The following is a 15,135-nucleotide window of genomic DNA, read 5'->3' as shown; positions in this document are numbered from 1 at the left end:
CAAGTACGCAAAAGATTAGAGCTGTCTAGCCGTGATTCTCAGGTGTAGTTAGAGGCGATACTCGCCGGTTTTTGGGGCCTTTACTTACATTCAAATTCAAACATAGAGGACGCTATCACTGCAATGTGTAATTGTCAAAATTACCATTTCATTATACATTCGCGCTGATTATTCCGCATACGTATTGAAACACCATACCAGTTCAAAATTAATTACATGTAAAATTAAATTTCATTGGTTACTATACAATTCCAAAATAATAACAGAAGACATGATTTCAATCTGTGGACTGCCCTCCCAGCAATCCACATTGTCATCATTTCTAAATATAACACTAATTACCATTTTAAAAGTAAAATTTAAATTTATGCCATGTGTACCAGTGCGAACCCATTGTTGTCCATGGAATCGTTGCCAGATTCAGGGCCTCTGTTCTCATCTTCGTCGTCAGCGTCTTCGTCCATACCACTGTCGCTACCTGTGTCGGTTTCTTCATCGTCCGCCTCACTGTGTTCTGGAGAGTCCATGCGTTGGTCCACGACAGCGGCGCGGGGGTTGCCACTCCTAGCACGATGTGTACCCGCAGACATTCGTCGAGGCGTAGCCGGCCCTATATCCGAGACAGTATGCGAGCTGATGGAGGCAACATCCTCATCCAGTGAGACGCGCGGCCAGGTGTATTCACGTCTATTCGGCAAGCCGTGTACCACTGCACAGCTGAGGGCGCTTCGGAAAACCGTCATGTCGGACGCGTCGTACCATTCGTTGGTTTTCTCGTCGTAACACTCTACGTTAAAAATGGTCGTGACACCGTTAAAACCACCGATGACGAAAATCATCTCGTCTAGCTGAGCAATGCCGAAGTTACTACGATGGACGTACATAGTTTGGACGGTAGTCCATTGGTTTGTCATGGGACTGTACCGCTCCGCTGTATTGAGACGGGATAATCCGTTGAAACCTCCAACGGCGTAGACGTACCCATTATATGCTACAACGCCAACGCCACTACGCCTACTTCGCATATTTGGAATGTTGGCCCATGTATCTGTAATATGAACAGCATGAATTTAGTATCAACTAACTGTGTTACTGACAGCTTCCTCGCCTGGGAGATGTACTCCCATAGTTTTTGGTGGCGTTGTTTTGACGCCCATTTTCATGGTCAAGCCGATATTCAAGTTTTTGACCCCAATTTAACATTTTTGGTTTGTCTATTTTAGCAAAATTTAAGTCATTTTTTGGCGAAAAACATCAGTTTTCAAGCAAAAAAAGCACCCTCAACGCCGATTATTTTGGACCCCCTTTGAACTGGCCGCGGAGTCCATGTGAGTACACCCCGCCCCCGGGAACGCTAAGACCCAGCACCCGTTTGCAATTATGATAAAAGATGTAGAATAGTTTTTCGTGTTGCTAGAAGAAAAGAACCTACCCGTCTTTGGGTCGAAACTTTCGGCAGTGTTCAGACACTCTTGCCCATTAAAGCCGCCGCATATATATACTTTATCAAGTAACGCCGTGGCACATGCATCGCTACGATGATGATTCATGTTGGGTATCAGGCTCCATTGGTTTGTCTCTTGGGTGTATCTAAGAGAATATATTTTAGGAAGTGATGTTGTCATTCAGCGACTCATTATTCGTACAATACACCCTTATGAGTAAGTAACGCCCTCTAAAGACGTGACATACACAGCAAAAGACGTATTACTTTGTTTTTATGCATATATTGATTAAGTTGTATACAATGTATACATTTTTTATACAGTGTTAAAAGCAATTTTCACTTACCGTTCAGCAGATTTTGTCCTTGTATGTCCATCAAAACCACCCATGGCATAGATATTACGTCCACACACGGTAACACTCACATAACAACGCCTGGTGTTCATTGGCGCTATCTCCTTCCAAACTCGTTTAACCGGGTCGAAACAGCGACAACTGTTAAAATACTCGTTACCATCGAACCCACCTATGACGTATATGAAGTGGTTTAAGACAGCGACACTGTGATACGCACGCGGCGAGTTGTCGGTGCTGTCGACCATCCGCCACCGATCGGCCCGCGTGTCGTACGATTCGACCACATTCGTTGGATTTCCACCGCTCCACCCACCGACCGCGTAAAGGACATCGTACGGGACACGGGGTCGCGCTAACGGATTTTGATAATGCTGATCGTGGACACTCAGATCGTATAAGTATTTCATTGTATCTATGATAAGTGGTTTACATTCTTCGTTGTCCTGTATGTATTTATGACATTTGACCTTACTGATGAAGTAGTCCGGGTTGATTAAGCCAAGACGAATTCTTGACAAAAGGGAGTATTGGTGTTTTATTCTGTTTTCGGGGTCGAAATCGATCCACCGTATCACAGCCTCAAAGACGGTCTCTTCAAGTTTTACATTCAGGTCGTCATCGCTGATGTATTCACACAGTTCATCACAGGTCAATTCCAGAAACTCATCTTTGTCGAAATTTAACGAAACGGTATCGAAATGTTTCAATAAGTACTGCTTGGCAGATTCCTCAAGGGAAGGGATGTAGTAACTCTGAGCAAATCGACGAATTCCGATACAGTTGTCGGATGACAACCTGTCAGCAAGGAAATCGGCGCACTTTTCTACAATTCCAAGACAATGAAATTGGTCAGCCGCAACTACCAAATCAACCACGTTGCTTTCTGTAATTACGACTTCCCTGGTGTAAGCATAGTCAATAATCTGATCCATAGTTCGTATGGATACACCAGGTATTTTGACGGTTTTCAATAATGTCTCGTTCATTCCGTTAGTGAAAAGGGCCCGAAAATACGGACTACAAGCTGATAAGATGTTACGATGTGCGGGGAATTCCTGCCCCTCGACCTGGATGACTATGTCGCATAGCTGGCGGTTCTGTCGGAGTTCTCGGAAAACGTTGCACGCCGCAACGCTTATCTTTTTCTCCACCCTATCGTCTGATTCTTGGTTCCGAAAGGACAACATCTTTGGCAGTGTTGGCCTATTTAAGAAATAAAGTAATTTACACTGGTTTGCAAAGTTACGTTGGATAATCACTATATCTGGAACAAGTCCCTATTGGTCGAGGAGATATAACGAAGTAAAATCATCGCAGCGAGAACCAATCACAACAATATGATACGAACAACAATGAAAACACGACATAATGGCCATTGTGAAGGTCGATCAACTGAAGGCTTTTCTTCTTAGAATATGAAATCTGATAATTAAATTATTATATCTTACCTCTTTTTTTCAAAGAACCTGATGACAATTCAAGATGGAAAATATCCGTAACGTGTCAATATGGTTCGATTTCGGAAAGTTCCGGAGAATTCGAAAAGCCCCGTGTGGGTGGTAACGAATTTTCACAGTTCGCGCGCCAGTGATGACGATATCCTCGTTCTATTGTTCCTAAATCGAACTGCGCAAAACTTTGAGCGTGCATCGAATTCTCAATATATCGAATACACCGCGTCTGTTCGACTCGGCAGTAACCACGTAATTTTCGAACTTCCGGGGTTGACACGTTTTGTGTTGTACAGTACAAACCACACATAGTGCACGGTGTTTTGCGCAGAATGGCAAAATAAAATGCAATGAACCGCTCCGTTAGTTGAGCCATCATAGAAGTAGAGTAATGTCTACCATTCAGTGTGTTGTGTATTTTCACCGAATAAAATTATGTTGTTTTTACTCGTCACTGAAAAACTTCAACCCATTAAAATTTATGGAATATTGGTTGACCAATATATTGAACTTCAATACATACCAGTATTGGTAGGAATACATATCTTACTGCTTTCGTTCGACCGAGAAACTACTAAATATTTGGTCTTATTAACTTATTTTTCCGGGAACTCTATCTAAGTTATAATACGATTAACATATGCACTCATTAAAATATTTCAGCGTATTTTCGACAGCCTCTAACAAATTGATAAAAACAACTGATAAAACACACTCACAACATTATTCAGTTATTCGATTGTGTAATGCACTATGTCTACCTTTTGCCTTGATGCAAATACGAAACACGGTGAACACGTTCCAAAAAACGCGCGCCTTTGTATTCGATGTACCGAGAATTCGGGAACGATAGAACGAAGGCTCGCATTTGTCTGGTTTTAACTTCAAGTCGATAAAATGGTGGTAGGGATATTTGGATCGATTGACACTAGCAATCTTTTTACTTCGCCCGAGACGGCGTTTAAAGCTAAATTAGAAAAACATCACACCTACCCTTTCACGGAAACAGAGCCTGGCTGTAAGTACTTATAATCATTATTTTTATAAAGTATGTATGTGTCACTATGGGTGGGTAGTGACGATTGAGGGCGGATAGAACCATGACAATATGTTTTACTACCCTTACAGAAAAATATGTTTGGATATTTAGGGTAGTAACACTTTTTCAGTTAGGCTTACAATATACCACGAATATTGGCTTTTGAGATATAATTTTTGGTATGTGTTTGTTCTTGGATATTTCAGCTTCTGCTTCCTGTACTTCGTTTAGTCATTCTGTTTTCTCAAATTGCGTAAAAACTGATAGTTTCGCGATTTTGACACGGGAAGTGCCTGGCCTAAATCATTTGCTGGGGGATAGCCGCTTAGGTTTATGCACTCTAACTTCAAGTTAAATTGCAGCACATGGAACTAATAACTTTGCGCAAAAGTACGTTTGAGGTCTTCACTTTTTTTATAACATAAACATCTCACTTATCATGATACTCTCAAAAGGGTAAACAATGGTTAAGTCCAATTCCACTACTACCATTTTACTACGATTTGAGAAAGTGTTGTGTTTTTCAAGTGCCTTTAAAGGGGAGCAGAGGTGTGGCTTTTGACACTCTGTACATGAAATTTGAGATCTATGAATGAATTCTGTTGATAAAAACAACTTGTATGTGCTGCGAAATGCTCTAAATATCAGGTATAAAACGGGCTGTGAAGCAGACGACAAACTTCCGCTTTTCCTGGTGTCATTTCGCCTCTAGAGGGCCAGTCAAATGACGTCATCAGTGAACAATGATAATTGAAGCCATTCATGCTAGTTCGCCAATCCCATAGAAATGCTACTATGAAAGAACTTGTTAACTGACTACTTAAAAGTTGAAACATGGCGAAATGTTGTGCGCATGAATGCCATAACGATTCATGTTAAGTTTCTCGAAATTCCAAATAAAAAATCACGTTGTTGGTTGCGAGAAAACGGCAGAAGAACTAACCTGAAAATGAAGACAGTACAGCGCTTTAGCTATAGTAAACAGTGAGTGAATAAATATTGTTTGAGTTAAAAAAAAAAAATTAGAAATACGCTAATATCATTACAGTAATCATTTCACCCAACTTCACACTTTTAATCGACCGCTTATCGCTTAATTTCCGACCGCACTGTATTTTCCGCCCGGAAAACGACCGCATTTTTATCGTAATTTTTCTCTCACCGACCCATTGAAAAAACCGACCGGTCGCCCAAACACTGGTCATTGGCAGAGTAGTGATCGAAATAGTGGTTTTAAGTGATACAGTTTGGGGATACAACGGGTACTAACTATTATTAAATTCGGAACTACTCTTCAAATCTATACCACATTGTATCATTCGCGGAGGAAACTTCACCTGTGTCCAATATTAAATAACTGACTTTGCGTAATTATTATGAAACCGATATATTACAATGTTGAAATTTTTAGAGCCGGTACAACATTGTAAACAAATTTGCGTAATTAGAAAAGCAGCGCATTAAGTAAACGACCTCAAAATATACAAGTTTCCGTACAGCACCGTCAGAACTAATAACAATTTTACAAGATCGACGCGCGGAGCATGAAAGAAAATGATTGCTAAGACAACGCGCCTGTTCAGTGCGTGACTTGGGGGTCAAACTTCGGTCAACACACACTTGATGTCAGCATCTCCGCGCAGTAAGTTACGCAATGAAAGTACTTAAAATTCAATTGCATCCTAAAATGATGTCGTTGATCACTCAGTCTTTTGCAAAATATTATAACTAGTTTCCAAGCTTTTGATGCAGCCAGATTTATTTAACTTTGTGGAAATATAATCTTTTTAATTTCTCAGTCCTTTCTGGGCGACCTGCGGCTGTTTGTTTCCTACTCGCTCCTAAGCTAGCGATTGGTGAGAATTGTTATTAATATATTACCCAATACACTTGTAAATCGGACAGTCATACCGCAATTGTGTTGAAACATTTTGGGGGCAGTAAGTAACGTCAGAATATTGTTTAAAATAAAATATTCCATCCCAATCAAATCTAGGTCAAAGGGTCAAAGTGCGTGCATATAATTATAGATAGTTAAAAACTAAATATATTTGAATGTTTGACGGCTATTCAACGTTTGTGCAAACAAGAATAAAAAAGGTAGTGTATACAGTAGCGATATGACTGAGATATCATGGCATTTGTTTACAATATTGTACCGACTCTAGTATTTGACACAGATGAAGTTGTTCGCGAACGATACAGAGTGGTATAGATTTGAAGAGCCGTTCAGAATTTATAATAGTTAACACTTGTTGTATATCCCCAAACATGTTGACTACTCTTGTGCCGGTGACCAGTGTTTGGGTGAGCGGTCGGTGTTTTCAATATACGAGCGAGAGAGAAAAAAACGGTAAAAATGTGGTCGTTTTCCGGTCGGAAAATACAGTGCGGTCGGAAATTAAGCGATCGTTTAAAATCTGGGAAGTTGGGCAAAATGAGTACTGTGGTTCAAGTGATATTAGCATACTTCTCATTTAGTTTTAACTCGTACAATATTTATTCACTCACTGTTTACTATAGCCAGAACGCTGCACTGTCTTCACTTTCACGTTAGTTCTTCCGCCGATTTCTCGCAACAAACAACGTGATTTTTTATTTGGGATTTCGAGAAACTTAACATGAATCGTTATGGCATTCATGCGCACAACATTTCGCCATGTTTCAACTTTTAAGTAGTCAGTTAACAAGGTCTTTCATAGTAGCATTTCTATGGGATTGGCGTACTAGCATGAATGGCTTCAATTATCATTGTTCACTGATGACGTCATTTGACTGGCCCTCTAGAGGCGAAATGACACCAGGAAAAGCGGAAGTTTGTCGTCTGCTTCACAGCCCGTTTTATACCCGATATTTAGGGCATTTCGCAGCACATACAAGTTGTTTTTATCGACAGAATTAATTCATAGATCTCAAATTTCATGTACAGAGTGTCAAAAGCCACACCTCTGCTCCCCTTTAAATTGCGTTTTTTGGAGTCGTCACTGCCGTCCGTGGAATCTTACCGATATCGATTTGGTCGTAATTCCCGTAGCTATCACCATTAATTTACAAATACCATCAAATTGATTTCAACTATTGCTCATGGCGAAAGAGTAATTAGCATAACTATGTTTTTAATAATATTTATTCGCCTTTGAAACAGAAAACGCTTACAAGTCGTTTACAAGAATTATCAAAACATCAACATAAACAATGAACTTTTGACATAACTATGGGCGAAAATCGGTTGCTTTTTGGCCTCGACTTTTTTTTTGCTTGACAACGCAGGGGCAATAAGAATCGACTTTCAATGACGCAGGTCGTTTGGATCGGACGGTTTCGAGTTTGTTGTATGCCTAGAAACTTTTTTGTGAATATAGAACATGTTCCAACAAAGGATTTTGATACGTCAGTCGAACAATTCCTTACTGGAACGTCTCCTGTATTAAATAGTCCTCATCAGGCTATGCTCAAAATGTTACAATGGCACTCTAGCCCTAAATGTCCACGTCGCCGTACGTAAAAACACACTCTCGAACGGGCAACTTTCAGCTTTCAGCTTTTTAACTATTCAGACGTTTTCTTGGTCGCATTTGCTATATGCCAGTCAGATACTGACAAATAAGTAATTAAATGGTCCGAGCTTAGTCAACATGGAACTCTGAATAACAGGTAGACCCGAAAGTTAGCGTCATCATACAACATTATTGAACGACATTCATATTACAATCTTATGCTACCGAACAATCCGATATTTATACGATATATAGAAGATAATATTTGGTAATCGTAGTCCTAAATAACTATTAAAAATAGCTAGACGTTTCGAGCAATGGCTCTTTATCGATAGCATAGAAGAACGCATTTATTTATAAACTACTATTACGATATTTATACGGGAGACTGAACACAGTAGAGTACTGGAAACTGGCAAGTACACGGCATAGTCAAAGCATATGGTATACATGAAAATGAACTACAAAATAAATGTCAGTAAATACAATATTAAAAAAAAATCCTGCAGCCCCATAGACAAGTTGACAATCAATAATACAATGTATTGCTAAACCGCCAGTTGTGAACGCACGAAGTTACACGGACAGGGAAAAGGCATCATTATGGCAAGGAAAAATAATAAATTCTTTTGTCAAGGTTATATAATAAATACACAAATAAAGTTCCAAGGGGAAAACAATTGTATATACTTAGTACGCACGCAAAGTTATTGGTACTAAATTGGAATTGATCGACCATAATACTTTTTACATTGTCGAGAAATGACTATGGCATCTCTCAAACCAATTTAATTAACACTTGTTTTTTGTGTATTCCACGGTTCATCCAATCATATTAAAATGAACTCTTCGTAGTCATCAAAATGAGTTGTTACTTAATATTTGTAGTCCGCATCTTACAGTCTTCTGGCTCCCGTGCTACCATTCACCACCTACGTTATGAAACTTTGTGATAATATTGTCGTTTTAAAAAAATATTTATAAACTATTCTTTGTATGTGGACAGACACCTAAATCAAATAGAAACGTTTTATAGCTTGTTGGTGTACTTTTTATTAATTTTTATTACTTTACTGAAATTTCAAGCGTTCGTGAGCATTTGGTGGATATACATGAGGTATACATGCTTACAAGATTAGCAATATAGATGTTTGGAGTTGGTTGGCGAGATACTTAGAAATATCATAAAAATGGCTAAAATACGAAAATAGTGCTTTGAGCATAAAATAATTGTTTTTTCGCAATTATTTTTGTATTTTTAGTTTCTTTTTTTATTTCCGCATTTTCCAAAAGAACTTGTAAACAAGACTGCTGTCAGACTACCCCGGCCCTCTACGATTCTAGTGCCGTTCGGAGAATCCGCACACGATCTGGCACTCCCATATGTATTTCCCGATTATAGCTTCCAAAGCTCAAATAGTCGAGAGCGGTGATATTGCGCGAATATATATATATATATAAATGAATATTCGAGAAAAGTTGGTTCATGTCATGATTTAAAACGTTTCGTCGTTTTTCCCGTAGACTATGAATACGAGACTCGCTCTGCTACATTTTGGAATGCTACAGTCGTGGCCGTTGTCACGGTGATTGGATATATGTGTTATTATATAGAAAATGCACATGATGTAAGTGATTTTGTAACGATTTGTTGTTTTAAAGACGACACATGTGATAATATTACGGCACCTGTCCGACAGCAACTCAGAAAATCATGTGCCTCCTTGGAATTCGGAGATGATAGCTGTGAGCATGCGCACAGGATGCCAAGACAGAGTTATATTATTATTTTCTGTTGTATTTTCTATGTAACTGAATGAAGATATTGCAATGGAGGTAACGATTCGTTGGCGCGGTTGAAAGACCTCCATTTAGTTTCATTCAGCACCGAGAGTAAACAAAAATGATTTCTGGATTCACAATTTTTCACAACATTCTCTGAATAAAAAAGAAACTTAAGGCCGTCGTCAAAACGCTTCCATTTTAATGTATTCATTCATCAGTTGCTATGGACACAGTCGAATTCCACTATACAGGTTACCGATAAGAATCCTCACTTCACTTCAATCCTCTGCGTCCGTAGTAACTGCAACAATCGGGTCCGTAATATTAGTCACCCACTGGTCTGCAGCGCAGCCATTACGGCCCTGCACTACAATGTGTACCTCAGTATACTAGAATGTAAGTGTTACGGCACTGTAGTGCACCCGTGTTGATACGGTTTGTTCCGTACCCTACCATAATATACAGACCCCATCATTGAGGAATTTACGTGTAGGCTTGTAAGAATGTGTTATGATAATAAAGAAAGACACGTGACACAAATTATCTTTTTATTCCCTCTGACAGCAAAACGTAATGATTGTTCTCGTCATATTCAGTTATGCCTGCTATATGATGGCGGTTTACAGAGAAAAACGCCGAATTATTCTCAATTTCGACGCAGAAGAATACGAGTTTTACAAAAACGATCAGTTGGTCTATAGAGGGCATATGCATAACATTTATATTAGATTGCGGGGACTTAAAGGAGGTAGGTTTTTGTTCGGACAGACGGTAAATAGAAAGCGCCTTGTTATGCAAAATTATTGAGATTTTTAGATCAAAACTTTGAATTTCATAATCACAATAAATGCGATTATTTTGGCACAGTAAATATTGATGACGAGTGTAACGTGATGTTATTTATTTGGTGAGCATTACTTAATAGCTGATGTCATTATGCCAACAGAAAAGTTAAGCCTCAACTCATGAAATATGACTAACTGATTAGTCAGCGTGCCCCACTGCAATGTTGAATTTTAACCTAAACACCAGTTCACCTTTAAGTAAGAAGCTTACGTGTAATTTTTGACAAAATTGGTCATAAATCGCATGACAGTGTTCATTTTTCTCTGAGTTATTACGTACAAGCATAGTTCGACAGTAAAAATAAACAATTGTATGTTGCTTCAAGTTGTTTAATACAGTATCGTATTTTGAGAAAATTGTCAAAATGTTATTTAAGAACACACTGATACATAAAGGGCAATTTTAAAATGGATACCAAGACTACGATAACATCAAATACAACATTTTTCTGGTTGTACTCAACCGTCTGTGGAAACGGTAGTAGAATATGTGTATATTTGTATATGAATAGGTGGCGGTGATGACTTTTATACCATCGTTCTAAATGGTTACCACGTGGAGGAACAGGAACTCAGTTTCACTGGTACAAATAAACAGGTAAGAACAGTCTGGGAGTAGTCATACAATAGTTGCCATAGTATCCACTACGTCATCGGTCAGTGACGTCACGGTTGCTTGTATCCGTGGTGGAGCAGACTACTGGGGAGGTAACTTATCTGACGATGACGTGGAGTCACGGTGATTGCAAGGATGAAATCCCATACGTTGAGAATATTATGTGAAATTAATTGGTTGTACAAGATACTTTCTAAATAAAATCGAAACTCTCTCTGAAAAAAGGGTATAAGCACGCTCCGCATAACACCACCTGATCCGAGTGAACGCCTTACGCCGAATAAAATCATCTGATACATTCTCACATGTCAGTATGTCGCCCTCTATGACTATCACTATTATTCTTTGTTTTTTCTTTTCTTTGCTAATGGCGATCTAACATGATATTCAATTGCAGAAATTGGAAAGATTGGCAAAGATTCTATCAGGAAGACTGAATTTGAATTATTTTGACCACAAGGACAAGTCAACAAAACATATCCTTGTTATGCTTATAAATAATATTCTCACAATTAATCTTTAAATTTGCTGCGCTCTTTTAGGTGACTGGTGTCACGTGACTGAAGTAAAACCAGTCGTACACGCACTGAAAAGCATGCAAGTATAGAGCAGCCCTGACAATTTGCAAATATTTAAATCGATTTGAATTATTTTTAACTAGTTTGGTGCTTAGTGGAAATCTAATAGAACAACCATCGCACACTCAATGCAATAACGACACTCCCCACATCATGATAAGTATTTATAAATTCAAATGGAAGTTGAATCCAACCAGCCAATCAACGAGTACATTGTGCAACAACATCGTTTGAAAACGTTTCAATAGTATTCAATCAGCCAATAAAAACCTGTCGCTTCAGTTTGAATTGCGAAATTTATTAATATTTATAAAGATGAAGGAAATTTCCTTGTTGCACTGAGAGTATAAGACGACCAATTTTAGTTGTTTCAATAGACTAAGTAAACTGTAAAATATTATGTACAATTGGCATATCATAGAGCGAATGTTGTGGAGTCATCGAAAGACAGAATCTCTTCTCTCCACTATATTGCTTTTAGGAATTTGACCAGACTCGGTGCTAATCCGGATTATTGACAAAAGCATGAAGGAGTTTACAGTAGCGAGAACAATCTGTCGAAATATATATATTGTATAATATCATGTTTAACACTGTGCCTGACAACAAAGTCGCGTAAAACACGTGAAAAAAATAAATAAGTATAAACATAAACCAATACAATATACCGGAGTTTCCAAGAGCATGTCGATCGTTACAGATTTATTTATTTATTTATTTCTAATCTTCCTTGATTCCGTGTGCACATATTATTCGGCATCGTTGTCCATATGCTTCGGTAGAGCCGAGTATAGCTTCCTCCGCAAGTGAATATACAGTATGATTAGCAGACACTACAGATCTACGAACAACTTGCAATAGTTACTACGGTCTAAATCAAGTTATTAATCGCTGTATGTTATCATGCTCATGAATTTTTCATGCAAATGAATATGTTAAAATGAACGAGATCTCCGCTATTGTTCGATTTTATTTGTAATAATAATAATAATAATAATAAACTTTATTGACATCGTATTCTTTATAGGAACTTATAGGAGTTAAATTACAATAAAGTGTGGATGAAAGAAAAAACAAGAAAGACAATAAAATAAAATAAAATAACATAACATAACAATGATGATAATAACAGAACAAAAAGAAAAAAAAACCTGTATGCACAACGCCAGTCCACGTCGTGGTATAATAACATATAGACCATACATGGGATAATTTGAAAGTAAAAACAAACACGTTTCACGACACAAAGCATGTTTCGAGTGATTCTGATTATATATCCAGATGTAAATGAATTCGAATCGAGACAAAATTCTTTTATTTTATTTTATACAATGTCGCCCTCTAGCGACCGATGTGTGCAAGTCCATGGCGCAAGCAGCTGGGGTCACCGAAGGCCATGTCAGGTAAATCCTCTTTTCTTATGTCATTCATCGCGCCATTCGCTGTGAGCTCACGACCCATTTTCCAGCAAACTATACTCACTCGGCCCCTTCATTCCGCATTGGCTTTGCATTCTAAAAATTATGTAATTTGCGATATCTCTCACTGCTCGAATGAACAAAAGACTCGTGTTGCAGAACTTCAGACGATACGGGAAGGCGGCATAATTTCGGCTGGCGCCGCTGTTCGGTGGTCTTTACGAGAAGTACTCAGTCGTGTGCAGTCTTTATTTTATCCCCATAGCGACAAGACGCATGAAAATTAACTGAAAATGGTCATATTTATTTAAAATTGTCCTCAAATGTTGGGTGGGGTGGAATGACAATTAATAATAAATGCGATGATGACTAATACTGGAAATCTGACCGAAATGTCAGGTTACTCATCATATTGTCTTTATCCGATTTTCCATCCTGTTAGCAAGCTAATATAATTATTGTTATATATTAAAGTATTATGACATCTGTCAGTATATTACCACTATCGCTGAAAATGTTGCCACTTCGGTGACTTCTCACTATAAGATTGGAATTTCCCGTGGCTGATACTGAAAATTATTGAAGTCATTCTGTTACATGTGTTTCAATTTGAAATCCAGTAGAGATTCAAATATGTTTGCATGTCGACAATTTTTTTATTCATTTTTTTCCCCCAAATATTCTATAATTGTTGACAATTTTTATTCTCTCCTCACCCTCAAAAATGCTCCAGCCCCCTCTCCCTCCCCATCAAATGTGGCACCTCTTATTTTATTATATGAAGGTAGTGTGTGCGGGTGACTGAACTAACATTATGAAGCCAAGCAGCTCCCTTAAATTTTCATTTTATTAAAATACTGATAATGCTATGATCAACAAACTTGCAATGCGCAGATTCATGGTCCATTGTGTATATGTTTGACACAGATGGACAGCTGGTCATTGAAAAAAAACACAACATAACTATTGTTATATCTTAAACATGAACACAGCATCACAGGTATATCGCTTGGCAAGAACGTTTCTGTAATGAACCTTTTAACAGTTCTGGAAGCTCCCTCAATTTACTGTCTCTTTCAGCTGATCACAAAATGCCAAGCTCCATATTCACGTTTCTGATAATTGTGCATACCAGTTAAAAATGTATGCATCACAGCTTTTTTGGCAGAATTATAAAACAAAGAAAAATTGTTTTTTATTTTACAAGCAAATTGACCAAAGAACATGTGTTTATTTTTTTGCCTAATATCATATGATTACCCATTTTTTGGCATACAGTTATGTAATATCTAAAACGTTTTAGTTTGCTGGAAATCAAATAATATTCTTTTACCTTTGTCCCACTCAATGTTACTACTCCAATCCCCCCTTGTCCAAGTAGAAAAATCCTCAGAAATAATATTAAAATAAGCTGACTTTCAGAAGATTGACTACAATTAAAAAGTAGGTAGTTGGAAAACCCTGTTACACATTGAAATTTTAATACAGACAAAAGCTGTTATAATCTTTATAAATTCATACTTCAAATGTTACTTATCAATCTTTGTGAAACCTTTTAATATTTATAGTTGAGGTTAGAACATTTTAATTTTAAAGATAAGCCAAGCTAATTTTGTTTTAATATCATTTCTGTATATGTACGAATATATTTCCCAGTTTTCAGCTTCATAGATTATCTACTCAATAAATATTCATACATGCACTCAGAGATAATATAGGAACTCTTCAAATATTGATTTCTGTTTCATGTGACTCAACATATTAGAATGTTATTTGTGAAAGCATCTTATTTCTAGTTATACCGCCCCCTAGAGTCAAATTTATAAAATCTTTATCAGCTATAATCTAATTTCACCCTGGTTATAGTTATGAATGGCGGTAATGAAAAGTGACAACAAATATTTAAAAGATCTTCCGATGATGAACCACGCAAATAATTGATTTGAAAATTCAATTATATCATTATCATTAAAGATGCATATCACTAATTTTCATGTGAATTATGAAAAGTTGATACTGTCTGAGAAGAAAAAATGCTGGTCATATGTGAAGCTATAGTCACCTTTCACAAAATTACTTTGCATAATTTTTGTTAGCAGATTT

The 15,135-nt window shown here is 37.6% G+C and overlaps 1 protein-coding gene across 1 annotated transcript; it reads right to left on the bottom strand.

Annotated features, from left to right (window-relative positions):
- Positions 1-365: 365 nt before the first annotated feature.
- LOC100368860 (uncharacterized) lies at positions 366-2,948 on the bottom strand. Its single transcript, XM_002741548.2, has 3 exons — positions 1,792-2,948; positions 1,433-1,590; positions 366-1,048 (listed from the first exon to the last, which is right to left on the bottom strand). Exons 1-3 carry the CDS (start codon positions 2,787-2,789, stop codon positions 366-368), a joined length of 1,839 nt encoding a protein of 612 aa, XP_002741594.2. The 5' UTR covers positions 2,790-2,948.
- Between the last annotated feature and the right edge of the window lie 12,187 nt (positions 2,949-15,135).

Source organism: Saccoglossus kowalevskii, chromosome 7, assembly GCF_978046115.1.
Source record: "Saccoglossus kowalevskii chromosome 7, keSacKowa6.1, whole genome shotgun sequence".
Taxonomy (NCBI): domain Eukaryota; kingdom Metazoa; phylum Hemichordata; class Enteropneusta; family Harrimaniidae; genus Saccoglossus; species Saccoglossus kowalevskii.
Note: the sequence above shows the minus strand (reverse complement) of the source record. Positions and strands in the feature narration are given on the sequence as shown.

Excerpts from the sequence above, each read along its gene's own strand:
- LOC100368860 (XM_002741548.2), bottom strand. The coding sequence starts at position 2,789 with ATGAACGAGACATTATTGAAAACCGTCAAAATACCTGGTGTATCCATA. Across the intron at positions 1,591-1,791 it reads AGGACAAAATCTGCTGAACG|ATACACCCAAGAGACAAACC; the intron begins GTAAGTGAAAAT and ends ATATTCTCTTAG. Across the intron at positions 1,049-1,432 it reads AAGTTTCGACCCAAAGACGG|ATACATGGGCCAACATTCCA; the intron begins GTAGGTTCTTTT and ends TTCATATTACAG.